Below are 27,421 nucleotides of genomic sequence, written 5' to 3'. Positions count from 1 at the left end.
TTGGAGTTTACACTTGAATGGTTCCTTTAATGGCCCATCGATCTATGGCGTTAGATCCTTGATCTTCGCGATTGTCTCCCTTAGCTCCTGCTTGTTGGCGTTTGTGGATCTGGGGGTTTAATTTATGAGCCCTCCTGTTTGTTCCCTTGCCTTTGTATTACATAGCTGTTGGCCGTGTATACTTACACAGGTACAGGGGTTCAGGTTTGACCCCTGAGTACAGGGACCTTTGAAGTGTTTCTAAGCCTGTGTGGTAACATTAGAGGAGAAAAGACTGTATACCTCCAAAACATGAAAACAGGTTGCAGCATTTCAATGTTTGTGTACGGCTGGGGACATTTTTTCACGAATGTGTTGTACAGTTACTTTATCATGGGTTCAAGGGTCAGCAGGCGGCAGGATAGACGCTCCTGTCAAAGTTGTGTGTCCTTTGGTCGAGGTGTGATATACAATGTGAAGAAAACAGCATCAGGATGCTGTGTCCTAGAACAGCATTATCTTTCTAATGTGATGGTGAGCTAGGGTGACGGTGAAGCATTTGCTTCAGGACCTTCCCCTGGCACCAGCTAATATTCAATAGCGGTGCTTCTCTGAGCCTCCCCACTTGCTCACTGTCCTGTGCTGATTAACAAGTGGAGAACAGAAGGTTTCCTTCCATCCCGCAATGCATCCTATAGAAGTGGCAAATCCGAGAGCTCTGTATGAAAAGTTCGCGGTTGTGAGCTGGGAAGTAATACCCAGAGCGGTTCTCTGTATGCGGGGAGGGAACCTGCTTCTGAGGAGAGAATTTACATTGCGCCTTTTGGCTTCGGTTTGGCACAGAGAGTGCAGATTCAAGCAGCAGACTCCAAACCAGCAGTTCTGCCCGGAACGAGAAGGCAGAGGAAATATTTCCCCCTTGCGACGCTGGGTGGGGATGTTGGCCACGGACCGGCAGGTTCTCTGCCGACACTGGTTTTACAGGCGCAGGGAGAAAAAAAATAAAATAAAATTTAAAAAAACCGTAAACCACAAAACCTGCGTGAGCTGCTCAGGAAGGGCAGTGGGGCACGGAGTCAGTGTGCTCGGGGGCTTTCAAACCCTCTTAACCCGGGATTCCTGACAAACACCGCTCTGCCTCGGACGCTGCTTAGAAATCTCAGGAACCCCAGAGGTCAGTGGATGGCTTTTCTGGCGAGTAATGGCGTGTGGGAGACAGAGCGGAGGCAGCAAGAGGCAAGTGATCTTGTTTATTCTGTGCGTTTGCGTGTGACAGAGCGAGGCCGAAACCCTCTGCTATTCTCTGCTGGAGGATATGAAGAGGGACTCCTTTGTCGCCAATATTGCAAGGGACCTGGGGGTTGCTCTGAGCCAGCTCGTGGCTCGCAAGGCCCGCATTGTGTCCAAGGGGAACGACCAGCTTTTCCACCTCAATCAAAACACCGGAGACCTGACGGCAAAGGAGTCGCTGGACCGAGAGGAGACCTGTCCACAGAGCGATGTTTGCACGCTTTTCTTTAAGATATTCTTTGAAAATCCGTTGCAGCTGATCCGAGGAGAGGTGGAGGTTCATGACATAAATGACAACTCCCCCGTGTTCCCGGAGAAGGAGGTGGTTTTAGAGATTCCTGAAACTACTTCTCCCAGGTCCCGTTTCCCTCTGGAAAGCGCCTGTGACAAGGACGTGGGCAGCAACGGCTTACAGAACTACAGCCTTGAGTCCAATTCATATTTCTTCCTCGCTCTTGGAACAGGGAAAGGAGGAGCAAAATATGCGGAGCTCGTCCTAGAGCGGCAGCTGGACCGCGAAGAGCAGGGAGAGCTGAATTTACTCCTCACCGCCACTGATGGGGGCTTGCCACCCAGGTCGGGCACGGCTCAGGTCCGGATCGTGGTGCTGGATGCCAATGATAACATCCCAGTCTTCAGTTGGGAAGTCTACAAGGTGCACCTGGCTGAAAACAGCCCCCCAGAGCAGCTGGTGATCAGAGTCTCCACTACGGGTCCCGACAAAGGGTCCTACAGGAAAGTGCGGTATGCCTTCACCCAGACATCGGAGCAGTCCCGGCAGCTCTTCGAGCTGAACCCTGCCACTGGGGAGATACGGGTTGCGGGCAACCTGGACTTTGAGGAATTGGAAAACCACGAGATGATGGTGAGAGCCACTGACGGCGGGGGACTGTCTGTGCATTGCAAAGTGCAGGTGGAGGTCCTGGACATGAATGACAATGCCCTGGAGATAGTACTTACCTCCCTCACCGCCTCCATTCCCGAGGACGCCCCGCCCCAGACCGTGGTGGCCCTGTTCAGTGTGTGGGACCGGGACTCTGGGGACAACGGCAGGACAGAGTGCTCGATCCACGGGGACTTGCCCTTCAGTCTCACCCCCATTTTCGATAATTACTACGAGCTGAGGACAAACGCGGTGCTGGGCAGGGAGAGGACGGCAGAATATAACATCACTATCACAGTCATGGGCTGGGGCATGACGCGGCTGAGCTCTTGGGAAAGCGTCTTTGTACAGATATCGGATGTGAACAACAATCCCCCAGAGTTCACTCAAGCAATTTACACCATGTCGGTCATGGAGAACAACAGTGCGATGCTGCGGATCGGCAGCGTGAACGCCACGGACGCTGGCACGGGAACAAACGCCCACGTAATATACACACTGGTGCAGCAGGAGGCCAAGGAGCAGCCCAACGTGACCATCAACTCTGAAAATGGGGACGTTTACATCCTCTGCCCTCTGGACTATGAAGAGGTGCACACCTTCTAGGTGGTGGTGTGTGCTACCAACGGAGGCTTGCCACCACTCATCACCCAGGCTGTGCTGCACATGGTGGTGCAGGACGAGAATGACAATGCACCTGTCGTGCTGCACCCGCCGCCCGAGGGCAGCGTGGTGGTGGGTGAGCTGGTGCCACGCTCGGTGCGGGTGGGCTACCTGGTGGCCAAGGTGGTGGCGCTGGATGCGGACACGGGGCAGAACGCATGGCTGTCATACGAGCTGGCCAAGGTGACGGAGCCGGGGCTGTTCCGCGTGGGGCGGCACAGCGGCACGGTGCGGACAGCATGGGCCATGTCAGAGAGGGACGCACCCCAGCAGAGGCTCATAGTACTGGTGCGAGACTGTGGGCAGCCGCCACGCTCCGCCACCGCCACCCTCGGCATTGCCCTAGTAGATGGCTTTTCTGACGCCCATTTGCAAGTGAGCAAGGAGGTGTCAGCCATTGAGCCTGATGGGCCGCTGACCCTGTACCTCATTATCTGCCTGGCCTGCGTGTCGGTGCTGTTCCTGGCCACTGCAGTGGCCACCATGATGGTGAAGGTGTGGCAGGCCAGGCGGAGACAGGCAGAGGCCTTGCCCATGGTCCCAAAGGCTGCCATGGAGAGCAACGTGGGCTCCCTGCCCCGCAGCTACGTGTACGACGTCTGCTTCGCTGCTGGGACTGTCAACATCGAGTTTCGATTCCTCAGCTTCCTCCTTGTTTCCCCACCGGGCTGCCTCCCGGCCTGGGCAAACAGCAGAGTTCGGTGTGCTTGCAAGAGCTGGCCAGCCTTGGGGAAGAAGGTGACTGGGCTGCACAGGTGAGGGACCTGGCCGGGCCTAGGGGATGGGAGGAGTGGGGAGGGAGCAGCACTGTGGGGAGCAGTGCTCACCCTGGCAGTAGGACTATTGAAGTTGCAGAGTTGGTGGTGGAGGAGCCACGGGGGCACGAGGAGAGGGTAGAGAGGGTCTCAGAGATGTTGGCGGGGGCCTCCGAGGAGGATTTAGTATGGTTCAGCTGCTCCTCAAGTGCTGACTAACTGCGCCTCTCTGAATCCAGCTCTCTGCTCTGAGTATTAGCATAGACCAAGTATTTGGTGTCACTACAAAGGGTGGCAGCTGGACCATGAGAAGATGAGAAGTAGAGGTATAGATGTGTGAGCCTGTCTATGCACTGTGTAGAGCCCCTAGGAACCGAGAGCAGGAATGACACTGCTCTTAGTGACATGTCCTCCTGGACGTCGCAACACCGGGAATATAGTGGTCCTGTCCAGTGTTAACCGGGACAGCAGGGACAATGGTGCAAAGGGGGTATCACATCACTGACGGCGTCCTCTGCACTGCTGTTAGGAGCTGGTGCTTGGTGCTGCCAAGTGCCATTCACCAGGGTGGTGGCAGTGCTGAACTGAAGTTGTCTTACAAGCTGCTGGAAGCCACAGAGGTGAGAACCTCTGCCATTAAATGCCCTTATACTTTTGTGGCTTGGTTGAACAGTATTGGGCAGAAAAAGTTGATACCGGGGCTTTACAATGCACTCTCCCTGACCCAGCCAGGTGATCCCAGACAGTACCAGCACCTCTCTTCCCAGTGCTGCTGTGAATTTAGAGTGAGTCATGTTCGAGATGCCCTCTAAAATTTGGCTGTTTAAAGAGCATGGGGGAGACAAGAGGTGGTCATTGAAACAGTTCCTTCTCTCCTCATTGGGTTACTAGGTTCTGGGGATCCATCTAGCACTTTCACAAGAGTCTGGACAATGAACATATATGAGGCTGAAGACCCACAAATACCATCTTATGGTCACCCCACAACATTTTCGTACTTCATAACCACTGATGACTTGGACTCACTTTACTGCAGGTTCTCAGAACCACCATTGTAGTAGCCTCAGGGGAGACAAGGATGCATCTTGATACATCAACATTAAACCACATTTACTGTTTGTAAGCAAGTGGTTTTATTTTGGGCTCTTACCATCTTAAATGACTCCCTCAGACTCATAAAAGCTTTGCAGTAGTGCCTTTGTGATGTCCACCATGGAGGATGGTTTCTGGCTCTAGATTTTCCCTGTTCAGGTCAGAAACCCACTGCCTGGTCCAACCTCCTTTTTGGCTCTGGGCAGAGAAGAGTGGTTTCACCCGTGCAGTGGTGTAAGACATGCCCTCTAAGCTTCTCACTGATGCCTGCTTACCTTCAATGTCCAAATGACAACCTCCACTCTCTGTTCTTTGCAGGGCAGAGCATCCCTCTCCGAAGATACAGGTCCCAGACCTGCAGAAGCAGCTTGCACTGCAAACAGGGGGACGGAGCTAAATGTCAATTCTGATCAAAACCCTTGGCTCACCCATCAGTAGGTGAGGAGAAAGACAAGCATGTCTGTCCTCACTGACTAACATCCTTACAAGGAAAGAGAATGAACAGACCAAACACCCACCAAAAATGTACCAGGGAATCACAAGGCTTCTCTGTGAGAGAGCAAAACCACCCTGCTCTTGAGGAGTACTTTATTCATGTAGGTATTTTGTAATTGTTGTATGGATGGAGGAGGAGGGATGTGTTGCATGTTGATTACACTAAGACTTGATGTATGATTGTGAGCGTCCTACTGCTTCTAAATATTAAGGAAGTACTGAAAACTGGAAGCAGATTTTCAAGATATCTTTTTCCTACATCACCTTTTCCTGTGTTTTGGTGTTTTGTTGTTGTTGTTGTTGTTTTTTCTTATGAAGAGGGCTCTGTAATAATGTCTTAATTTTCTGCAGTCCGTTCAATACAAGCCAAACAGGCACTAAGCAAAATTAAGTGATGCTTGCAAAGGAATTCCTCAATAACAAGCAGAAGCCGGTTACATTCGAAATGGCTGACATTGGCACACTTCGCATATTTGATCAGGAGCCTACAGGTTCTCCATAGTGCAAAGAGTGGGCTTTGAGCAATGTTTGTTTTTTTTTCTCATAACATAAAGTTGAAATGAACATTTCAGGATTTTTAAGGTAGTAGAGAATTAAAAGTACTGTTTGTGGGTTTACGGTAATATAGGCTAAAAAGTTTACAATAAACTTAAGGCACTGTAGAATACAGAGTGTCAGGAAGCTTTCTGATTTCTTTTCCTTTCATTAACCATTATTGATCTATAAAGTAATGTGATGTTTCCTGTCGCTTACCCATTTTTAAGAGTCAAATGCCTGATGACAGGAAACAATAAAAACTACTTGGAACTCCCTCGGGTGAGTGTGCTGTCTCAAAGATCACTTGTCACAGTCATCGCTGACACTTCTTACTGCCATAGCCGTCCCAAGAGCAGCATTTTGGGAATCAACCCCATGCCCTTCGAGTGGATTTTATGCGGGGGAAATCGGAGCGACCTGGAAGTAGGCTGCTCTCAGAAGCCAGAGCAAGGTGGAGGTGGCTTGTCTGAGCCAAGCTGAGGTCTGAGAGACGTTGCGATCTGCCCCTTTGCGAGGGGTCCCAGCCTGAGAGGTCGTGAATCAGTCCATTCCAGACACCTGCCCGATAATTACGACAGGGAACTACACGGAGATCGCTGCCATAGTTCATGGACCAGCTCACTCGGGATGCTGGACACCTGTAACAATGCACAGCGTTTTTAGCTGAACAGCCTAAAAGTAATTGCTTCACTGTGCATAAGCAGTTCAAACCGTTGCAGGGAGGCACATTAGAAAAAACAGCTTTAAATAATTCTTTTTCAAATAAAAGGCAAACAGAAGCATTGCTCATTCAAGTGGTGGCCATGCTTTGAACAGAGCTGTACGGGCAGTTAAATCTGTATGCCCTGACCTCGGAACAAAGACAGCGGTTTCTCTCTGTTCCGCAGTCTTTGCGATGGGAAATCTCCGCGCCCTTCTGCAGGTCGGCCGCCTGGTGCCGCTGCTGACCGCGGAGGCGCGGAGGTTCCGCGCAGCTCCCAGATCCACCGCCCCAGGGGCTCTGCCGGGCGGGGCGGGGCCGTTGGTGGGGCTGCACCATCCCGGGCTGCTCCGAGCTGCTCGGGGATCGGCAGGCTGGATCAGCAGCTCCATCCAGGTCACAGGGGGAGGAAATCGGTTCACTAAGAGGGAATGGAGCTGATGAAGAGCGAGGAACAGCTTCCAGGGCGAGCGGTGGCTCTGAGCCTGCTCCTCTGCCTGTCGGGGGTGAGAGCACAAACCGCCCGGTAGCCTCTACCCGAAGAGGGGGAGACAGGCTCCTTTGTGACGAATATCGCTATGGATTTGGGTGAGGAATTATCTGCTCGTCAGGCTTGGCTCGTTCCTGAAGGAGAAAAGCAGCATTTGCAGCTGAACCAACACACCAGAGATTTGGTGGTGCGAGAGCAGTTGGACCAAGAGGTGCTGTGCGGGCAGAGCGAGCCCTGCCTGGTGCATTTCGAGGTGCTGCTGGAGAGCCCACTGCAGTCTTTCCGAGCTGAGGTAAGCCTCACCGACATAAACGATCATGCTCCCGTGTTCTTAAATAAAGTTGATAGTTTTAAAGATCCTGGAAACTGCAATGCCGGAAGCTCGATTTTTGTTGGAGCGCGCTCAGGATCCAGATGTGGGGAACAACGGTCTTCAGCATTACAGTATCAGCTCGAACGACTATTTCCATATCTACACACGGAGGCGGAGTGATGGCAGGAGGTACACCAAGCTGGTGTTGAACCGAGCCCTAGACCGGGAGCAGCAGGCAGAAGTGGCTTTCACTGTCACAGCTGTGGATGGTGGTTCTCCACTGTGCTCTAGTACAGCCTTAATCCGCATAGTAGTCCTGGATACAAGTGACAATATCCCGGTATTTACCCGGAGCCTGTATAAAGTCCGGGTATTAGAAAATAGGTCCAAGGATACCTTAGTGGTGGCGGTGTCTGCTAGCGATTTAGATTCAGGAACGAACAGGGAAATAGCCTATTCCATAGTTCAAAATTCAGAAGAAAATCACCTGACGTTTAAAATAAATTCAGAGACAGGAGAGATCCCACTCAAAGACGGTAGATTGTGAAGAAACGAAGACCTATGAGATAGACGTTCAGGCCCGAGACGAAGGGGGCCTGTCCATGCACTGCAAGGTGAAGGTGCAGGTGGAAGACTTGAACAACAACGCCCCCGAGCTGATCATCACGTCCCTCACCAACACCCTCATGGAAGCTGCGCCACTGAACACTGTGGTGGCCCTCTTCAACATATGGGACCAGGACTCGGGAGACAACAGCAGGACGAGCTGCGAGCTCCCGGGCCAGCAGCCATTCAGCATCACACCACTGATGGCTGACGTGTATGCGCTGCTGACATCAGCGGCCCTGGACCGGGAGTAGGTGGCAGAGTACATTGTGACAGTGGGGGCTGGCGACGAGGGCTCCCCTGCGCTTTCGGGGTCCAAGACGCTGCTTGTGCAAATCTTGGCCATGAAGGACAACGCGCCCACCTTCACCCAAGCAATTTACACTATGGCGCTGAGCGAAAACGAGCCCCAGGGGACAAACCGGGGCTGCTTAAGCGCCACAGACGCCAATGTGGGAAAAAACGCCCACGTAATATACACGCTGGGGCCCCGTAGCGGACTTTTACGTATCCGTGGACGCGGAGAGTGGAATCGCGCGTGCCCTGCGCCCACTGGACTATGAAGAGGTGCACACCTTCTAGGTGGTGGTGCGTGCTACCGACGGAGGCTCGCCACCGCTCATCACCCAGGCTGTGCTGCACATGGTGGTGCAGGACGAGAATGACAATGCACCCGTTGTGTTGCACCCGCCGCCCGAGGGCAGCGCGGCGGCGGGTGAGCTGGTGCCGCGCTCGGTGCGGGTGGGCTACCTGGTGGCCAAGGTGGTGGCGCTGGATGCGGACATGGGGCAGAACGCGTGGCTGTCATACGAGCTGGCCAAGGTGACGGAGCCGGGGCTGTTCCGCGTGGGGCTGCACTGCGGCACGGTGCAGACAGCGTGGGCCGTGTCGGAGAGGGACGTGCCCCGGCAGAGGCTCATAGTACTGGTGCGAGACTGTGGGCGGCCGACACGCTCCGCCACAGCCACCCTGTTAGATGGCTTCTCCGGTACCTTCATCCAACTCAACCACGGTCCGGCGGGCGGACAGCAGCATCATCCGCAGGGAGCCGAAGAGGAGCTTGCTGCGAGCCTCCTCCGTTCCCCGTCCTCAGCCTGCGATTCCCGAGCAGGCGGAGTGCCGAGCCGTGCCGTTCGTTACCTGCGTGCTGCCCCCGCAGAGGCTCCTGCCCGTCTGCTCAGGCCGGGGAAGGCGGCGCAGTCCCTCCGGGCTGAGCCTCCGCCCCACGCTGCCGTGGCAAACGCCTTGTGCTTGCCTCGCCGCCGTGCTTCTCGAAGGGCACGGACCGGCCTCCCGGGAGCCAAGCGCGCACGCCTGCCCGCGGGCTGCGGGCGGCGGGGAGCGGTGGAAGATGCGGGGCAGCTGCCGGCGCTGCCCGGGCTCTCGGACTCAAGCGGCGGCCCCGCAGGGCTCTCGGCGCCCCTTCCCTGCGCTTCCCTCCCCGGCGCGGTGTGCGCGCGTCCTGCCGCGGGCCCCCCACGCGGGCGAGCGGCCGGCAGCCGCGCGTGTGCGCGCGGGTCCGTGTGCCGGGGCGAGCCGGCCGCGCGGGCAGCGGGCGGCGGGCGGGCGCAGTCCCTCCGCGGGCCGCAGGGTGGTGCTCCCGGCCAAGGCGGCGCCGAGCGGCTGCGGGCGGGGAGGCGCCCGAGCCCAGCCCAGCCCGGCCCTGCCCAGCCGAGCCCAGCCCAGCCGAGCGGAGCGGAGCGGAGCTCGGAGCTGTGCGGGACGCCAGCCGGACTCGGCGAGAGGGAGGGCGCCCGCCCGCCCGCCGCCCCGCCGCGCTGCTGCCGGGCGCCGCTTTCCGCGGAGGACTGCGCGGCCGATCCGCGAGACGGAGGCTGTCCGCCGCCCCGACATGGCGACCGCAAGGCAAGTGCTTTGTCTCTCTGCTTTCCTCTCCCTGCCGCACGCTCGCTCGCAGCCCATCCGCTACTCCGTAGCCGAGGAGGCGGAGAGCGGCTCCGTGGTAGCCAACGTGGCGGCGGACGCGGGGCTGACCCCGGCGCAGCTCGCGGATCGCCGCGCCCGCCTGGCCTCGGAGGACGGCCGGCAGCACTTTCGCTTAGACCGCGGCACCGGCCGCCTCGTAGTGGCGGACAGGCTGGACCGGGAGGAGCTGTGCGGACAGTCCCGTACCTGCACGCTCCCCTTCGAGCTCCTGCTCGCAAACCCCCTGCAGTTCTTTCGGGTCGAGGTGGCGGTGGAGGACATCAATGACCATTCGCCCGTTTTCCCGGAGGAACGAGTCACTTTTAAGATCCCGGAAACGAGCGACCCGGGCTCGCGTTTCCCGCTGGAGGGAGCTTGGGACCTCGATGTTGGCAGCAACAGCGTCCAGGCTTACAGTATCGCTCCCGAGAACGAATACTTTAGTGTCTCTTTTGGGAGTCGAGTTAAGGGTAAGAAGTATGTTGAGTTGGTCTTGGAAAAGCCCCTAGACAGAGAGGAGCAGGCGGAGGTGTATTTCAGTGTCATCGCCATAGACGGCGGCTCTCCGCCCAGGACTGGGACCACCCAAATCCACATTATCGTTCTAGATGTGAATGACAACGCTCCCGTCTTCACAGAGGAGGTATACATTGGTCAGGTTTTGGAAAATGCCCCAGAGGGCTCTGTGGTTCTCAGCGTGGTGGCAACCGATCAGGATGAGGGAGTTAATGGGGACATCTCCTATCAGTTCAGCCAAGCGGTGGGCCAGAGCGACTCAGCGTTCACAATTGACCCCACAAGTGGTGAAATTAAACTGAGAAAGGCTCTGGACTTTGAGGCAGCAGAGAATCACGAGCTCAGCGTGCGGGCCACAGACGGCGGGGGCCTCTCGGCAATCTGCAAGGTGTTGGTGGAGGTGGTGGATGTGAACGACAACGCACCGGAGCTGGTGGTCAGTTCCTTCAGCAGCCCCCTCCCTGAGGATGCATTACCCGGGACAGTGGTCGCCCTCTTTGCTGTCAGGGACCGGGACGCTGGTGCCAATGGGAAGATCACGTGTGCCCTTGAAGACCAGCTGTCGTTCTCCTTGCGGCCAGCCTATAAGAATTACTACGAGCTGGTGACTGTGAGCACGCTGGACCGGGAGGAGACGGCTCGGTACATCCTCACCGTCACAGCAGCAGATGCGGGGTCACCTCCTCTCACGACCACCCAGACCTTCACGGTGGACATCTCCGACGTCAACGACAACGCCCCTGTCTTCAACCAGACATCGTACACCATGTTTGTGCGTGAGAACAATGTCCCCACAGTGCTCGTTGGAGCCGTCAGTGCCGCCGATGCCGACGTGGGGCCCAATGCCAAGGTGACCTACTCCCTGGCACCAGCCCACCCTGCAGAGCAGGCTCCCTGCTCCTGCATCTCTGTGAACTCTGAGAACGGGCACGTGTTTGTGCTGCAGCCTCTGGACTATGAGCAGGTGAGGCAGATCAAGGTCTTGGTGAGCGCCTCCGATGCGGGGTCTCCTCCTCTCAGTGCCAACGTCACCGTCCGCCTTGTTGTGGTGGATGAGAATGACAACGCGCCGCTGGTGCTGCACCCAGCCCAGGGCAGCAGCCCGCCATCCAGTGAGCTGGTGCCCATGTCGGCCGAGGCGGGGTACCTCATCACCAAAGTGGTGGCCGTCGATGCCGACTCAGGGCAGAACTCGTGGCTCTCGTACCACCTGCTGAGGGCCTCCGACCCCGGGCTCTTTGCAGTGGGCGCCCAAAGCGGGGAGGTGCGGCTGAGGAGGCCGGTGACAGAGAGGGACGCCGTGAAGCAGAAGCTCGTTGTACTCGTGCGCGACAACGGGCAGCCACCTCTGTCGGCCACTGCGGCGCTGAGCGCACTCCTGCTCAAGGACTTCTCTGACATGCGCCTACCACACAGCAGCCTGGCCACAGAGGACGAGAGTGGCTCCCTGACAACCTATCTAATCATTTCATTGGTCTTCGTCTCACTCCTCTTCCTCGCATCCACGGCAGCCTTTGTCGCTCGCAAGCTGTGCAAGAGAAAGGAGCTGAAGGGTGGGCACGTGCTTTATGGTGCCGGCAACTTGCAGAGCAGCCTGGCTGATGCAGCTGCTGCAGGGACCCTGCCCCACGCCTACTGCTATGAGATCAGCCTCACCACGGGCTCGGGCAACAGCGAGTTCAAGTTCCTGAAGCCCGTCCTCCCCAGCCTGCCACCACAGCACTGTGGCATGGGCGGGGGCACTGACGATGAACAGGATTTCCCCCATGGCCCTCTCGCTGTCGACATGGCGCCAGACAACCCCGGAACGCTCTCTGCCGAACAGTTCAACAGTCTTTCCTTTAACTAGCATGAAGTCAGCACAGCCAGAGGCTTCATGCCTCGCGATGGGAAGGGATCCGGGCTACAGCGTGTGGCAACACTTCCTCTACACTAACTCTGCAGTTGCAATTGGTACCACCGATTCCCCTCAAATTCTAAGTCAGAAGAAAGGTTGTCTTCCCCTCCAAAGAAACAAGCCAACAAAAGACACTAAAGGCTCCCTCGCTCAGGCAATAACAGGTTTCAGCTCCGTTACAGCCACTTCTGAAATGCTTTGAGAGTGGGGTTAGTTCCAGGGGCCCCAGCTAAGGTCTTGCCTCACTTGCTGCCAGGCAAGACCGTGGACGGCTTATTCTGTGCTCTAATGCAATGACAAGGTTGGGCTGAAACGCACGCAGCCCTCCTCCCGGAGGAGCAGAAAAAGCAAAGGCAGTTGTGAGTACTGTATTGCAGTGGGGTGCCAGCACAGGGCTCGCTCTTCTCTGGGTTCTGGATGTCTCTGCCTGAGACGTTTGACCTCTGTGTGTTTTGCCTTCTGGTCACTACGTCTGTCCGGGCAGCCGTTGTGTGTCTGCACAGGCCACCACAAAGGCTGCCCACAGAAGCAGGGAGTTGCTCACACCCAGCCGCTGTGATGCACGCAGTTCCAGCTCATCAGGCAAGAAGGCTATTTTGAACCTTGGAGTGAGTACAGAAGTCTCACCTTCTCCAGGGGAGAGCAGCAAAACGCACAACAAGGTCTTCCTTTGGTCTGTAAGGGGCGGGGTGGGGGCTGGGCAGGCTGTCTCCTTGGGATTGCCTTGCAGCTGTGGCAGCGCTAACGATGTTGGGATAGTTGTAACTGTACAGAGTGGTGAAAACATGCCCATCGGCTTTGGGTGCATTGTATGAAAACTCCACGAGTCTCCTCAAAGTGCATTTTCTGAAGTGGAATAGAGATGAACTTGGAAAATGGCCATTGAGTTTGGTCTCATCCTTGTTGTTGCTGAATTGAGAGGCGGCTTCTTGGGGAGAGGGAAGCTGTCGCAATACGGTTTTCTGGGCTTGTGCTAGAGCATTGGCATTCTCCTTTTTGCCCTTTCTCCTTCTACTTTGCAAACTGTCTTTGAGCACTGTCTTACCTATTCCTCTGAAGAAGGACTGTCACCCCGTGTATAAGAATGGATTGTTTGAATGCAGGCAGTGTGGCACGGGATGTTCGGGAACCCTCGCGCTGTGTTGTGCTGCAGTTATAAACTGTACCGTTGTAAACCGGGATACCCTTGTGTGTAAAAGTGAAATAAAGAGAATGCATTGTGTGGAGGCAGTCTTTGTAGAGGCGTTCTTTCTGGGAAGGCTCTGTGAAATTTTTGAAACGACTGGGAGATTTTTTCTTGTTTTGTCCCTTGGCTGAAGGTGAAGTGGAGTGGGTTTAACAGAATGGTATCACAGAATGGTAGGGTTTGGAAGGGACCTCTAGAGATCATCTTGCCCGGCCCCGCTGCTTGAGGAGGTACACCTAGAGCAGGGTGCACATGAGTGCTTCCAGGTGGGTTTTGAATATTTCCAGAGGAGGACACTCCACAACCTTTCTGGGCAGCCTGTTCCACTGTTCTTTCACCCTCCCAGTAAAGAAGTTTTTTCTCATGTTTAGGTGGAACTTCCTGTGTTCCAACTTGTGCCCATTGCCCCTTGGCCTGTCATCAGGCACTATTGGAAAGAGCCTAGTCTCATCGTCCTGACACCTACCCTTTAGACATTTGTAAGTACGGACTAGATCCCCCCTCAGTCTTCTCTTCTCCAGGCTGAACAAACCCAAGTCTTTCAGCCTTTCCTCATAAGGGAGACACTCCAGTCTCCTGATCATCTTTGTAGCGCTCTGCTTGACTTGCTTGCGTAGTTGCCTGTCCTTCTTGAACTGGGGGGCCCAAAACCGGACACAGTACTCCACATGTGGTCTCACTAGGGCAGAGAAGAGGAGGAGGATAACCTCCCTCAACCTGCTGGCCACACTCCTTTTTATGCAACCCAGGATACTGTTGGCCGCCTCAGCCCCAAGGGCACGGTGCTGCCTCATGGTCAGCTTGCTGTCCACCAGCACTGCTAGCTCCTTCTCAACACAGCGGCTTTCCAGCAGGTCAGCCCCCCACTTGTACTGGTGCATGGGGTTGTTCCTCTCCAGGTGCAGGACCTTGCACTTGCTTTTGTTGAACTTCATGGGGTTCCCCTTGGCCCACCTCTCCAGCCTGTCCAGGTCTTGTTGGATGGCAGCACAGCCTTCCGGCATATCAGCCACTCCTCCCAGCTAGGTATCATCAGCAAACTTGCTGAAGGTACACTCTATTGCATCGTCCAGGTCACTGATGAATATATTAAACAGGACTGGACCCAGCACAGACCCCTGGGGAACACCGCTAGTAACTGGCCTCCATCCAGACTCTGCTCCATTGATTACGACCCTCTGAGTTCTGTTGTTGAGCCAGTTCTCTACCCACCTTAGTGTCCACTCATCCAACCCACACTTCCTTAGCTTGTCTATGAAGGTGCTATTGGTAGCTTCCTTGTGCCTGGAGGCGCGGCCGAGAGAGCATTCAGGCAAATTGTGGGGAGCGGGGATTTGCTGGCAGGCCTATATGGGTCTTCTGAGCCCTGAGCTTGTGGCTGCGACAGGGCCCAGTTAGATCGAGCTCAGGGGAAACTGGCCCCTACCCTAACAGGGGCCCTGGGGGTGCAAAGGCCTCTGCAGAGCAGTGCGGTGGGGGGAGTGACGGTTCCAGCTCCCCCTGCAGCTCTAGCTGCGGGGGCGGGCAAGGACGAAGGACCGCTGTGCGGCTCGCAGCCCCCTGGCGAGAGGGAAGCCAAGCCGGGGGGCGCCGCCGCTGCTGCCGCTCAGCCGTTGGAGTGGCCGGCCGGCAGGCGCGCCCACGCCTGAGCCTTGCTGCGAGCCTCCTCCGTCCGTCCTCAGCCTGCGATTCCCGAGCAGGCGGAGTGCCGAGCCGTGCCGTTCGTTACCTGCGTGCTGCCCCCGCAGAGGCTCCTGCCCGTCTGCTCAGGCCGGGGAAGGCGGCGCAGTCCCTCCGGGCTGAGCCTCCGCCCCACGCTGCCGTGGCAAACGCCTTGTGCTTGCCTCGCCGCCGTGCTTCTCGAAGGGCACGGACCGGCCTCCCCGGAGCCAAGCGCGCACGCCTGCCCGCGGGCTGCGGGCGGCGGGGAGCGGTGGAAGATGCGGGGCAGCTGCCGGCGCTGCCCGGGCTCTCGGACTCAAGCGGCGGCCCCGCAGGGCTCTCGGCGCCCCTTCCCTGCGCTTCCCTCCCCGGCGCGGTGTGCGCGCGTCCTGCCGCGGGCCCCCCACGCGGGCGAGCGGCCGGCAGCCGCGCGTGTGCGCGCGGGTCCGTGTGCCGGGGCGAGCCGGCCGCGCGGGCAGCGGGCGGCGGGCGGGCGCAGTCCCTCCGCGGGCCGCAGGGTGGTGCTCCCGGCCAAGGCGGCGCCGAGCGGCTGCGGGCGGGGAGGCGCCCGAGCCCAGCCCAGCCCGGCCCTGCCCAGCCGAGCCCAGCCCAGCCGAGCGGAGCGGAGCGGAGCTCGGAGCTGTGCGGGACGCCAGCCGGACTCGGCGAGAGGGAGGGCGCCCGCCCGCCCGCCGCCCCGCCGCGCTGCTGCCGGGCGCCGCTTTCCGCGGAGGACTGCGCGGCCGATCCGCGAGACGGAGGCTGTCCGCCGCCCCGACATGGCGACCGCAAGGCAAGTGCTTTGTCTCTCTGCTTTCCTCTCCCTGCCGCACGCTCGCTCGCAGCCCATCCGCTACTCCGTAGCCGAGGAGGCGGAGAGCGGCTCCGTGGTAGCCAACGTGGCGGCGGACGCGGGGCTGACCCCGGCGCAGCTCGCGGATCGCCGCGCCCGCCTGGCCTCGGAGGACGGCCGGCAGCACTTTCGCTTAGACCGCGGCACCGGCCGCCTCGTAGTGGCGGACAGGCTGGACCGGGAGGAGCTGTGCGGACAGTCCCGTACCTGCACGCTCCCCTTCGAGCTCCTGCTCGCAAACCCCCTGCAGTTCTTTCGGGTCGAGGTGGCGGTGGAGGACATCAATGACCATTCGCCCGTTTTCCCGGAGGAACGAGTCACTTTTAAGATCCTGGAAACGAGCGACCCGGGCTCGCGTTTCCCGCTGGAGGGAGCTTGGGACCTCGATGTTGGCAGCAACAGCGTCCAGGCTTACAGTATCGCTCCCGAGAACGAATACTTTAGTGTCTCTTTTGGGAGTCGAGTTAAGGGTGACAAATATGTTGAGTTGGTCTTGGAAAAGCCCCTAGACAGAGAGGAGCAGGCGGAGGTGTATTTCAGTGTCATCGCCATAGACGGCGGCTCTCCGCCCAGGACTGGGACCACCCAAATCCACATTATCGTTCTAGATGTAAATGACAACGCTCCCGTCTTCACAGAGGAGCGGTATGTGGGGCAGGTGTTGGAAAATGCCCCAGAGGGCTCTGTGGTTCTCAGCGTGGTGGCAACCGATCAGGACGAGGGAGTTAACGGGGACATCTCCTATCAGTTCAGCCAAGCGGTGGGCCAGAGCGACTCAGCGTTCACAATTGACCCCACAAGTGGTGAAATTAAACTGAGAAAGGCTCTGGACTTTGAGGCAGCAGAGAATCACGAGCTCAGCGTGCGGGCCACAGACGGCGGGGGCCTCTCGGCAATCTGCAAGGTGTTGGTGGAGGTGGTGGATGTGAACGACAACGCACCGGAGCTGGTGGTCAGTTCCTTCAGCAGCCCCCTCCCTGAGGATGCATTACCGGGGACAGTGGTCGCCCTCTTTGCTGTCAGGGACCGGGACGCTGGTGCCAATGGGAAGACCACGTGTGCCCTTGAAGACCAGCTGTCGTTCTCCTTGCGGCCAGCCTATAAGAATTACTACGAGCTGGTGACTGTGAGCACGCTGGACCGGGAGGAGACGGCTCGGTACATCCTCACCGTCACAGCAGCAGATGCGGGGTCACCTCCTCTCACGACCACCCAGACCTTCACGGTGGACATCTCCGACGTCAACGACAACGCCCCTGTCTTCAACCAGACATCGTACACCATGTTTGTGCGTGAGAACAATGTCCCCACAGTGCTCGTTGGAGCCGTCAGTGCCGCCGATGCCGACGTGGGGCCCAATGCCAAGGTGACCTACTCCCTGGCACCAGCCCACCCTGCAGAGCAGGCTCCCTGCTCCTGCATCTCTGTGAACTCTGAGAACGGGCACGTGTTTGTGCTGCAGCCTCTGGACTATGAGCAGGTGAGGCAGATCAAGGTCTTGGTGAGCGCCTCCGATGCGGGGTCTCCTCCTCTCAGTGCCAACGTCACCGTCCGCCTTGTTGTGGTGGATGAGAATGACAACGCGCCGCTGGTGCTGCATCCAGCCCAGGGCAGCAGCCCGCCATCCAGTGAGCTGGTGCCCATGTCGGCCGAGGCGGGGTACCTCATCACCAAAGTGGTGGCCGTCGATGCCGACTCAGGGCAGAACTCGTGGCTCTCGTACCACCTGCTGAGGGCCTCCGACCCCGGGCTCTTTGCAGTGGGCGCCCAAAGCGGGGAGGTGCGGCTGAGGAGGCCGGTGACAGAGAGGGACGCCGTGAAGCAGAAGCTCGTTGTACTCGTGCGCGACAACGGGCAGCCACCTCTGTCGGCCACTGCGGCGCTGAGCGCACTCCTGCTCAAGGACTTCTCTGACATGCGCCTACCACACAGCAGCCTGGCCACAGAGGACGAGAGTGGCTCCCTGACAACCTATCTAATCATTTCATTGGTCTTCGTCTCACTCCTCTTCCTCGCATCCACGGCAGCCTTTGTCGCTCGCAAGCTGTGCAAGAGAAAGGAGCTGAAGGGTGGGCACGTGCTTTATGGTGCCGGCAACTTGCAGAGCAGCCTGGCTGATGCAGCTGCTGCAGGGACCCTGCCCCACGCCTACTGCTATGAGATCAGCCTCACCACGGGCTCGGGCAACAGCGAGTTCAAGTTCCTGAAGCCCGTCCTCCCCAGCCTGCCACCACAGCACTGTGGCATGGGCGGGGGCACTGACGATGAACAGGATTTCCCCCATGGCCCTCTCGCCGTCGACATGGCGCCAGACAACCCCGGAACGCTCTCTGCCGAACAGTTCAACAGTCTTTCCTTTAACTAGCATGAAGTCAGCACAGCCAGAGGCTTCATGCCTCGCGATGGGAAGGGATCCGGGCTACAGCGTGTGGCAACACTTCCTCTACACTAACTCTGCAGTTGCAATTGGTACCACCGATTCCCCTCAAATTCTAAGTCAGAAGAAAGGTTGTCTTCCCCTCCAAAGAAACAAGCCAACAAAAGACACTAAAGGCTCCCTCGCTCAGGCAATAACAGGTTTCAGCTCCGTTACAGCCACTTCTGAAATGCTTTGAGAGTGGGGTTAGTTCCAGGGGCCCCAGCTAAGGTCTTGCCTCACTTGCTGCCAGGCAAGACCGTGGACGGCTTATTCTGTGCTCTAATGCAATGACAAGGTTGGGCTGAAACGCACGCAGCCCTCCTCCCGGAGGAGCAGAAAAAGCAAAGGCAGTTGTGAGTACTGTATTGCAGTGGGGTGCCAGCACAGGGCTCGCTCTTCTCTGGGTTCTGGATGTCTCTGCCTGAGACGTTTGACCTCTGTGTGTTTTGCCTTCTGGTCACTACGTCTGTCCGGGCAGCCGTTGTGTGTCTGCACAGGCCACCACAAAGGCTGCCCACAGAAGCAGGGAGTTGCTCACACCCAGCCGCTGTGATGCACGCAGTTCCAGCTCATCAGGCAAGAAGGCTATTTTGAACCTTGGAGTGAGTACAGAAGTCTCACCTTCTCCAGGGGAGAGCAGCAAAACGCACAACAAGGTCTTCCTTTGGTCTGTAAGGGGGGGGTGGGGGCTGGGCAGGCTGTCTCCTTGGGATTGCCTTGCAGCTGTGGCAGCGCTAACGATGTTGGGATAGTTGTAACTGTACAGAGTGGTGAAAACATGCCCATCGGCTTTGGGTGCATTGTACGAAAACTCCACGAGTCTCCTCAAAGTGCATTTTCTGAAGTGGAATAGAGATGAACTTGGAAAATGGCCATTGAGTTTGGTCTCATCCTTGTTGTTGCTGAATTGAGAGGCGGCTTCTTGGGGAGAGGGAAGCTGTCGCAATACGATTTTCTGGGCTTGTGCTAGAGCATTGGCATTCTCCTTTTTGCCCTTTCTCCTTCTACTTTGCAAACTGTCTTTGAGCACTGTCTTACCTATTCCTCTGAAGAAGGACTGTCACCCCGTGTATAAGAATGGATTGTTTGAATGCAGGCAGTGTGGCACGGGATGTTCGGGAACCCTCGCGCTGTGTTGTGCTGCAGTTATAAACTGTACCGTTGTAAACCGATACCCTTGTGTGTAAAAGTGAAATAAAGAGAATGCATTGTGTGGAGGCAGTCTTTGTAGAGGCGTTCTTTCTGGGAAAGCTCTGTGAAATTTTTGAAACGACTGGGAGATTTTTTCTTGTTTTGTCCCTTGGCTGAAGGTGAAGTGGAGTGGGTTTAACAGAATGGTATCACAGAATGGTAGGGTTTGGAAGGGACCTCTAGAGATCATCTTGCCCGGCCCCGCTGCTTGAGGAGGTACACCTAGAGCAGGGTGCACATGAGTGCTTCCAGGTGGGTTTTGAATATTTCCAGAGGAGGACACTCCACAACCTTTCTGGGCAGCCTGTTCCACTGTTCTTTCACCCTCCCAGTAAAGAAGTTTTTTCTCATGTTTAGGTGGAACTTCCTGTGTTCCAACTTGTGCCCATTGCCCCTTGGCCTGTCATCAGGCACTATTGGAAAGAGCCTAGTCTCATCGTCCTGACACCCACCCTTTAGACATTTGTAAGTACGGACGAGATCCCCCCTCAGTCTTCTCTTCTCCAGGCTGAACAAACCCAAGTCTTTCAGCCTTTCCTCATAAGGGAGACACTCCAGTCTCCTGATCATCTTTGTAGCGCTCTGCTTGACTTGCTTGCGTAGTTGCCTGTCCTTCTTGAACTGGGGGGCCCAAAACCGGACACGGTACTCCACATGTGGTCTCACTAGGGCAGAGAAGAGGAGGAGGATAACCTCCCTCAACCTGCTGGCCACACTCCTTTTTATGCAACCCAGGATACTGTTGGCCGCCTCAGCCCCAACGGCACGGTGCTGCCTCATGGTCAGCTTGCTGTCCACCAGCACTGCTAGCTCCTTCTCAACACAGTGGCTTTCCAGCAGGTCAGCCCCCCACTTGTACTGGTGCATGGGGTTGTTCCTCTCCAGGTGCAGGACCTTGCACTTGCTTTTGTTGAACTTCATGGGGTTCCCCTTGGCCCACCTCTCCAGCCTGTCCAGGTCTTGTTGGATGGCAGCACAGCCTTCCGGCATATCAGCCACTCCTCCCAGCTAGGTATCATCAGCAAACTTGCTGAAGGTACACTCTGTTGCATCGTCCAGGTCACTGATGAATATATTAAACAGGACTGGACCCAGCACAGACCCCTGGGGAACACCGCTAGTAACTGGCCTCCATCCAGACTCTGCTCCATTGATCACGACCCTCTGAGTTCTGTTGTTGAGCCAGTTCTCTACCCACCTTAGTGTCCACTCATCCAACCCACATTTCCTTAGCTTGTCTATGAAGGTGCTATTGGTAGCTTCCTTGTGCCTGGAGGCGCGGCCGAGAGAGCATTCAGGCAAATTGTGGGGAGCGGGGATTTGCTGGCAGGCCTATATGGGTCTTCTGAGCCCTGAGCTTGTGGCTGCGACAGGGCCCAGTTAGATCGAGCTCAGGGGAAACTGGCCCCTACCCTAACAGGGGCCCTGGGGGTGCAAAGGCCTCTGCAGAGCAGTGCGGTGGGGGGAGTGACGGTTCCAGCTCCCCCTGCAGCTCTAGCTGCGGGGGCGGGCAAGGACGAAGGACCGCTGTGCGGCTCGCAGCCCCCTGGCGAGAGGGAAGCCAAGCCGGGGGGCGCCGCCGCTGCTGCCGCTCAGCCGTTGGAGTGGCCGGCCGGCAGGCGCGCCCACGCCTGAGCCTTGCTGCGAGCCTCCTCCGTCCGTCCTCAGCCTGCGATTCCCGAGCAGGCGGAGTGCCGAGCCGTGCCGTTCGTTACCTGCGTGCTGCCCCCGCAGAGGCTCCTGCCCGTCTGCTCAGGCCGGGGAAGGCGGCGCAGTCCCTCCGGGCTGAGCCTCCGCCCCACGCTGCCGTGGCAAACGCCTTGTGCTTGCCTCGCCGCCGTGCTTCTCGAAGGGCACGGACCGGCCTCCCGGGAGCCAAGCGCGCACGCCTGCCCGCGGGCTGCGGGCGGCGGGGAGCGGTGGAAGATGCGGGGCAGCTGCCGGCGCTGCCCGGGCTCTCGGACTCAAGCGGCGGCCCCGCAGGGCTCTCGGCGCCCCTTCCCTGCGCTTCCCTCCCCGGCGCGGTGTGCGCGCGTCCTGCCGCGGGCCCCCCACGCGGGCGAGCGGCCGGCAGCCGCGCGTGTGCGCGCGGGTCCGTGTGCCGGGGCGAGCCGGCCGCGCGGGCAGCGGGCGGCGGGCGGGCGCAGTCCCTCCGCGGGCCGCAGGGTGGTGCTCCCGGCCAAGGCGGCGCCGAGCGGCTGCGGGCGGGGAGGCGCCCGAGCCCAGCCCAGCCCGGCCCTGCCCAGCCGAGCCCAGCCCAGCCGAGCGGAGCGGAGCGGAGCTCGGAGCTGTGCGGGACGCCAGCCGGACTCGGCGAGAGGGAGGGCGCCCGCCCGCCCGCCGCCCCGCCGCGCTGCTGCCGGGCGCCGCTTTCCGCGGAGGACTGCGCGGCCGATCCGCGAGACGGAGGCTGTCCGCCGCCCCGACATGGCGACCGCAAGGCAAGTGCTTTGTCTCTCTGCTTTCCTCTCCCTGCCGCACGCTCGCTCGCAGCCCATCCGCTACTCCGTAGCCGAGGAGGCGGAGAGCGGCTCCGTGGTAGCCAACGTGGCGGCGGACGCGGGGCTGACCCCGGCGCAGCTCGCGGATCGCCGCGCCCGCCTGGCCTCGGAGGACGGCCGGCAGCACTTTCGCTTAGACCGCGGCACCGGCCGCCTCGTAGTGGCGGACAGGCTGGACCGGGAGGAGCTGTGCGGACAGTCCCGTACCTGCACGCTCCCCTTCGAGCTCCTGCTCGCAAACCCCCTGCAGTTCTTTCGGGTCGAGGTGGCGGTGGAGGACATCAATGACCATTCGCCCGTTTTCCCGGAGGAACGAGTCACTTTTAAAATCCCGGAAAGGAGCGACCCGGGCTCACGTTTCCCGCTGGAGGGAGCTTGGGACCTCGATGTTGGCAGCAACAGCGTCCAGGCTTACAGTATCGCTCCCGAGAACGAATACTTTAGTGTCTCTTTTGGGAGTCGAGTTAAGGGTGACAAATATGTTGAGTTGGTCTTGGAAAAGCCCCTAGACAGAGAGGAGCAGGCGGAGGTGTATTTCAGTGTCATCGCCATAGACGGCGGCTCTCCGCCCAGGACTGGGACCACCCAAATCCACATTATCGTTCTAGATGTAAATGACAACGCTCCCATCTTCACAGAGGAGCAGTATGTGGGGCAGGTTTTGGAAAATGCCCCAGAGGGCTCTGTGGTTCTCAGCGTGGTGGCAACCGATCAGGACGAGGGAGTTAACGGGGACATCTCCTATCAGTTCAGCCAAGCGGTGGGCCAGAGCGACTCAGCGTTCACAATTGACCCCACAAGTGGTGAAATTAAACTGAGAAAGGCTCTGGACTTTGAGGCGGCAGAGAATCACGAGCTCAGCGTGCGGGCCACAGACGGCGGGGGCCTCTCGGCAATCTGCAAGGTGTTGGTGGAGGTGGTGGATGTGAACGACAACGCACCGGAGCTGGTGGTCAGTTCCTTCAGCAGCCCCCTCCCTGAGGATGCATTACCCGGGACAGTGGTCGCCCTCTTTGCCGTCAGGGACCGGGACGCTGGTGCCAATGGGAAGATCACGTGTGCCCTTGAAGACCAGCTGTCGTTCTCCTTGCGGCCAGCCTATAAGAATTACTACGAGCTGGTGACTGTGAGCACGCTGGACCGGGAGGAGACGGCTCGGTACATCCTCACCGTCACAGCAGCAGATGCGGGGTCACCTCCTCTCACGACCACCCAGACCTTCACGGTGGACATCTCCGACGTCAACGACAACGCCCCTGTCTTCAACCAGACATCGTACACCATGTTTGTGCGTGAGAACAATGTCCCCACAGTGCTCGTTGGAGCCGTCAGTGCCGCCGATGCCGACGTGGGGCCCAATGCCAAGGTGACCTACTCCCTGGCACCAGCCCACCCTGCAGAGCAGGCTCCCTGCTCCTGCATCTCTGTGAACTCTGAGAACGGGCACGTGTTTGTGCTGCAGCCTCTGGACTATGAGCAGGTGAGGCAGATCAAGGTCTTGGTGAGCGCCTCCGATGCGGGGTCTCCTCCTCTCAGTGCCAATGTCACCGTCCGCCTTGTTGTGGTGGATGAGAATGACAACGCGCCGCTGGTGCTGCACCCAGCCCAGGGCAGCAGCCCGCCATCCAGTGAGCTGGTGCCCATGTCGGCCGAGGCGGGGTACCTCATCACCAAAGTGGTGGCCGTCGATGCCGACTCAGGGCAGAACTCGTGGCTCTCGTACCACCTGCTGAGGGCCTCCGACCCCGGGCTCTTTGCAGTGGGTGCCCAAAGTGGGGAGGTGCGGCTGAGGAGGCCGGTGACAGAGAGGGACGCCGTGAAGCAGAAGCTTGTTGTGCTCGTGCGCGACAACGGGCAGCCACCTCTGTCGGCCACTGCGGCGCTGAGCGCACTCCTGCTCAAGGACTTCTCTGACATGCGCCTGCCACACAGCAGCCTGGCCACAGAGGACGAGAGTGGCTCCCTGACAACCTATCTAATCATTTCATTGGTCTTTGTCTCACTCCTCTTCCTCGCATCCACGGCAGCCTTTGTCGCTCGCAAGCTGTGCAAGAGAAAGGAGCTGAAGGGTGGGCACGTGCTTTATGGTGCCGGCAACTTGCAGAGCAGCCTGGCTGATGCAGCTGCTGCAGGGACCCTGCCCCACGCCTACTGCTATGAGATCAGCCTCACCACGGGCTCGGGCAACAGCGAGTTCAAGTTCCTGAAGCCCGTCCTCCCCAGCCTGCCACCACAGCACTGTGGCATGGGCGGGGGCACTGACGATGAACAGGATTTCCCCCGTGGCCCTCTCGCCGTCGACATGGCGCCAGACAACCCCGGAACGCTCTCTGCCGAACAGTTCAACAGTCTTTCCTTTAACTAGCATGAAGTCAGCACAGCCAGAGGCTTCATGCCTCGCGATGGGAAGGGATCCGGGCTACAGCGTGTGGCAACACTTCCTCTACACTAACTCTGCAGTTGCAATTGGTACCACCGATTCCCCTCAAATTCTAAGTCAGAAGAAAGGTTGTCTTCCCCTCCAAAGAAACAAGCCAACAAAAGACACTAAAGGCTCCCTCGCTCAGGCAATAACAGGTTTCAGCTCCGTTACAGCCACTTCTGAAATGCTTTGAGAGTGGGGTTAGTTCCAGGGGCCCCAGCTAAGGTCTTGCCTCACTTGCTGCCAGGCAAGACCGTGGACGGCTTATTCTGTGCTCTAATGCAATGACAAGGTTGGGCTGAAACGCACGCAGCCCTCCTCCCGGAGGAGCAGAAAAAGCAAAGGCAGTTGTGAGTACTGTATTGCAGTGGGGTGCCAGCACAGGGCTCGCTCTTCTCTGGGTTCTGGATGTCTCTGCCTGAGACGTTTGACCTCTGTGTGTTTTGCCTTCTGGTCACTACGTCTGTCCGGGCAGCCGTTGTGTGTCTGCACAGGCCACCACAAAGGCTGCCCACAGAAGCAGGGAGTTGCTCACACCCAGCCGCTGTGATGCACGCAGTTCCAGCTCATCAGGCAAGAAGGCTATTTTGAACCTTGGAGTGAGTACAGAAGTCTCACCTTCTCCAGGGGAGAGCAGCAAAACGCACAACAAGGTCTTCCTTTGGTCTGTAAGGGGCGGGGTGGGGGCTGGGCAGGCTGTCTCCTTGGGATTGCCTTGCAGCTGTGGCAGCGCTAACGATGTTGGGATAGTTGTAACTGTACAGAGTGGTGAAAACATGCCCATCGGCTTTGGGTGCATTGTACGAAAACTCCACGAGTCTCCTCAAAGTGCATTTTCTGAAGTGGAATAGAGATGAACTTGGAAAATGGCCATTGAGTTTGGTCTCATCCTTGTTGTTGCTGAATTGAGAGGCGGCTTCTTGGGGAGAGGGAAGCTGTCGCAATACGATTTTCTGGGCTTGTGCTAGAGCATTGGCATTCTCCTTTTTGCCCTTTCTCCTTCTACTTTGCAAACTGTCTTTGAGCACTGTCTTACCTATTCCTCTGAAGAAGGACTGTCACCCCGTGTATAAGAATGGATTGTTTGAATGCAGGCAGTGTGGCACGGGATGTTTGGGAACCCTCGCGCTGTGTTGTGCTGCAGTTATAAACTGTACCGTTGTAAACCGGGATACCCTTGTGTGTAAAAGTGAAATAAAGAGAATGCATTGTGTGGAGGCAGTCTTTGTAGAGGCGTTCTTTCTGGGAAGGCTCTGTGAAATTTTTGAAACGACTGGGAGATTTTTTCTTGTTTGTCCCTTGGCTGAAGGTGAAGTGGAGTGGGTTTAACAGAATGGTATCACAGAATGGTAGGGTTTGGAAGGGACCTCTAGAGATCATCTTGCCCGGCCCCGCTGCTTGAGGAGGTACACCTAGAGCAGGGTGCACATGAGTGCTTCCAGGTGGGTTTTGAATATTTCCAGAGGAGGACACTCCACAACCTTTCTGGGCAGCCTGTTCCACTGTTCTTTCACCCTCCCAGTAAAGAAGTTTTTTCTCATGTTTAGGTGGAACTTCCTGTGTTCCAACTTGTGCCCATTGCCCCTTGGCCTGTCATCAGGCACTATTGGAAAGAGCCTAGTCTCATCGTCCTGACACCCACCCTTTAGACATTTGTAAGTACGGACGAGATCCCCCCTCAGTCTTCTCTTCTCCAGGCTGAACAAACCCAAGTCTTTCAGCCTTTCCTCATAAGGGAGACACTCCAGTCTCCTGATCATCTTTGTAGCGCTCTGCTTGACTTGCTTGCGTAGTTGCCTGTCCTTCTTGAACTGGGGGGCCCAAAACCGGACACAGTACTCCACATGTGGTCTCACTAGGGCAGAGAAGAGGAGGAGGATAACCTCCCTCAACCTGCTGGCCACACTCCTTTTTATGCAACCCAGGATACTGTTGGCCGCCTCGGCCCCAACGGCACGGTGCTGCCTCATGGTCAGCTTGCTGTCCACCAGCACTGCTAGCTCCTTCTCAACACAGTGGCTTTCCAGCAGGTCAGCCCCCCACTTGTACTGGTGCATGGGGTTGTTCCTCTCCAGGTGCAGGACCTTGCACTTGCTTTTGTTGAACTTCATGGGGTTCCCCTTGGCCCACCTCTCCAGCCTGTCCAGGTCTTGTTGGATGGCAGCACAGCCTTCCGGCATATCAGCCACTCCTCCCAGCTAGGTATCATCAGCAAACTTGCTGAAGGTACACTCTGTTGCATCGTCCAGGTCACTGATGAATATATTAAACAGGACTGGACCCAGCACAGACCCCTGGGGAACACCGCTAGTAACTGGCCTCCATCCAGACTCTGCTCCATTGATCACGACCCTCTGAGTTCTGTTGTTGAGCCAGTTCTCTACCCACCTTAGTGTCCACTCATCCAACCCACACTTCCTTAGCTTGTCTATGAAGGTGCTATTGGTAGCTTCCTTGTGCCTGGAGGCGCGGCCGAGAGAGCATTCAGGCAAATTGTGGGGAGCGGGGATTTGCTGGCAGGCCTATATGGGTCTTCTGAGCCCTGAGCTTGTGGCTGCGACAGGGCCCAGTTAGATCGAGCTCAGGGGAAACTGGCCCCTACCCTAACAGGGGCCCTGGGGGTGCAAAGGCCTCTGCAGAGCAGTGCGGTGGGGGGGAGTGACGGTTCCAGCTCCCCCTGCAGCTCTAGCTGCGGGGGCGGGCAAGGACGAAGGACCGCTGTGCGGCTCGCAGCCCCCTGGCGAGAGGGAAGCCAAGCCGGGGGGCGCCGCCGCTGCTGCCGCTCAGCCGTTGGAGTGGCCGGCCGGCAGGCGCGCCCACGCCTGAGCCTTGCTGCGAGCCTCCTCCGTCCGTCCTCAGCCTGCGATTCCCGAGCAGGCGGAGTGCCGAGCCGTGCCGTTCGTTACCTGCGTGCTGCCCCCGCAGAGGCTCCTGCCCGTCTGCTCAGGCCGGGGAAGGCGGCGCAGTCCCTCCGGGCTGAGCCTCCGCCCCACGCTGCCGTGGCAAACGCCTTGTGCTTGCCTCGCCGCCGTGCTTCTCGAAGGG

General features: G+C 57.9%; 3 protein-coding genes and 2 pseudogenes across 3 annotated transcripts; all 5 read left to right on the top strand.

Moving 5' to 3' along the window:
* The first annotated feature begins 1,180 nt into the window (after nt 1-1,180).
* LOC142061295 (protocadherin beta-16-like) lies at nt 1,181-3,574 on the top strand (annotated as a pseudogene).
* A 472-nt stretch (nt 3,575-4,046) lies between these two features.
* Nucleotides 4,047-9,017, top strand: LOC142061294 (protocadherin beta-8-like; annotated as a pseudogene).
* A 454-nt stretch (nt 9,018-9,471) lies between these two features.
* Nucleotides 9,472-13,368, top strand: LOC142061369 (protocadherin beta-15-like). Its single transcript, XM_075102314.1, has one exon. The coding sequence runs from the start codon at nt 9,656-9,658 to the stop codon at nt 12,092-12,094; it is 2,439 nt and encodes an 812-aa protein (XP_074958415.1). The 5' UTR covers nt 9,472-9,655; the 3' UTR covers nt 12,095-13,368.
* Nucleotides 13,369-15,585: 2,217 nt separating this feature from the next.
* Nucleotides 15,586-18,278, top strand: LOC142061368 (protocadherin beta-15-like). Its single transcript, XM_075102313.1, has one exon. It carries the CDS (start codon nt 15,770-15,772, stop codon nt 18,206-18,208), a length of 2,439 nt encoding a protein of 812 aa, XP_074958414.1. The 5' UTR covers nt 15,586-15,769; the 3' UTR covers nt 18,209-18,278.
* A 3,418-nt stretch (nt 18,279-21,696) lies between these two features.
* LOC142061367 (protocadherin beta-15-like) lies at nt 21,697-25,589 on the top strand. The gene has a single exon (XM_075102312.1). The coding sequence runs from the start codon at nt 21,881-21,883 to the stop codon at nt 24,317-24,319; it is 2,439 nt and encodes an 812-aa protein (XP_074958413.1). The 5' UTR covers nt 21,697-21,880; the 3' UTR covers nt 24,320-25,589.
* The last annotated feature ends 1,832 nt before the right edge of the window (nt 25,590-27,421 follow it).

The sequence above is a fragment of the Phalacrocorax aristotelis genome, chromosome 8 (genome assembly GCF_949628215.1).
Source record: "Phalacrocorax aristotelis chromosome 8, bGulAri2.1, whole genome shotgun sequence".
Lineage (NCBI taxonomy): Eukaryota > Metazoa > Chordata > Aves > Suliformes > Phalacrocoracidae > Phalacrocorax > Phalacrocorax aristotelis.
The sequence above is the reverse complement of the archived record's forward strand: the minus strand, read 5'-3'. Positions and strand labels throughout refer to the sequence as shown.

Excerpts from the sequence above, each read along its gene's own strand:
- LOC142061369 (XM_075102314.1), top strand. The coding sequence starts at position 9,656 with ATGGCGACCGCAAGGCAAGTGCTTTGTCTCTCTGCTTTCCTCTCCCTG.
- LOC142061368 (XM_075102313.1), top strand. The coding sequence starts at position 15,770 with ATGGCGACCGCAAGGCAAGTGCTTTGTCTCTCTGCTTTCCTCTCCCTG.
- LOC142061367 (XM_075102312.1), top strand. The coding sequence starts at position 21,881 with ATGGCGACCGCAAGGCAAGTGCTTTGTCTCTCTGCTTTCCTCTCCCTG.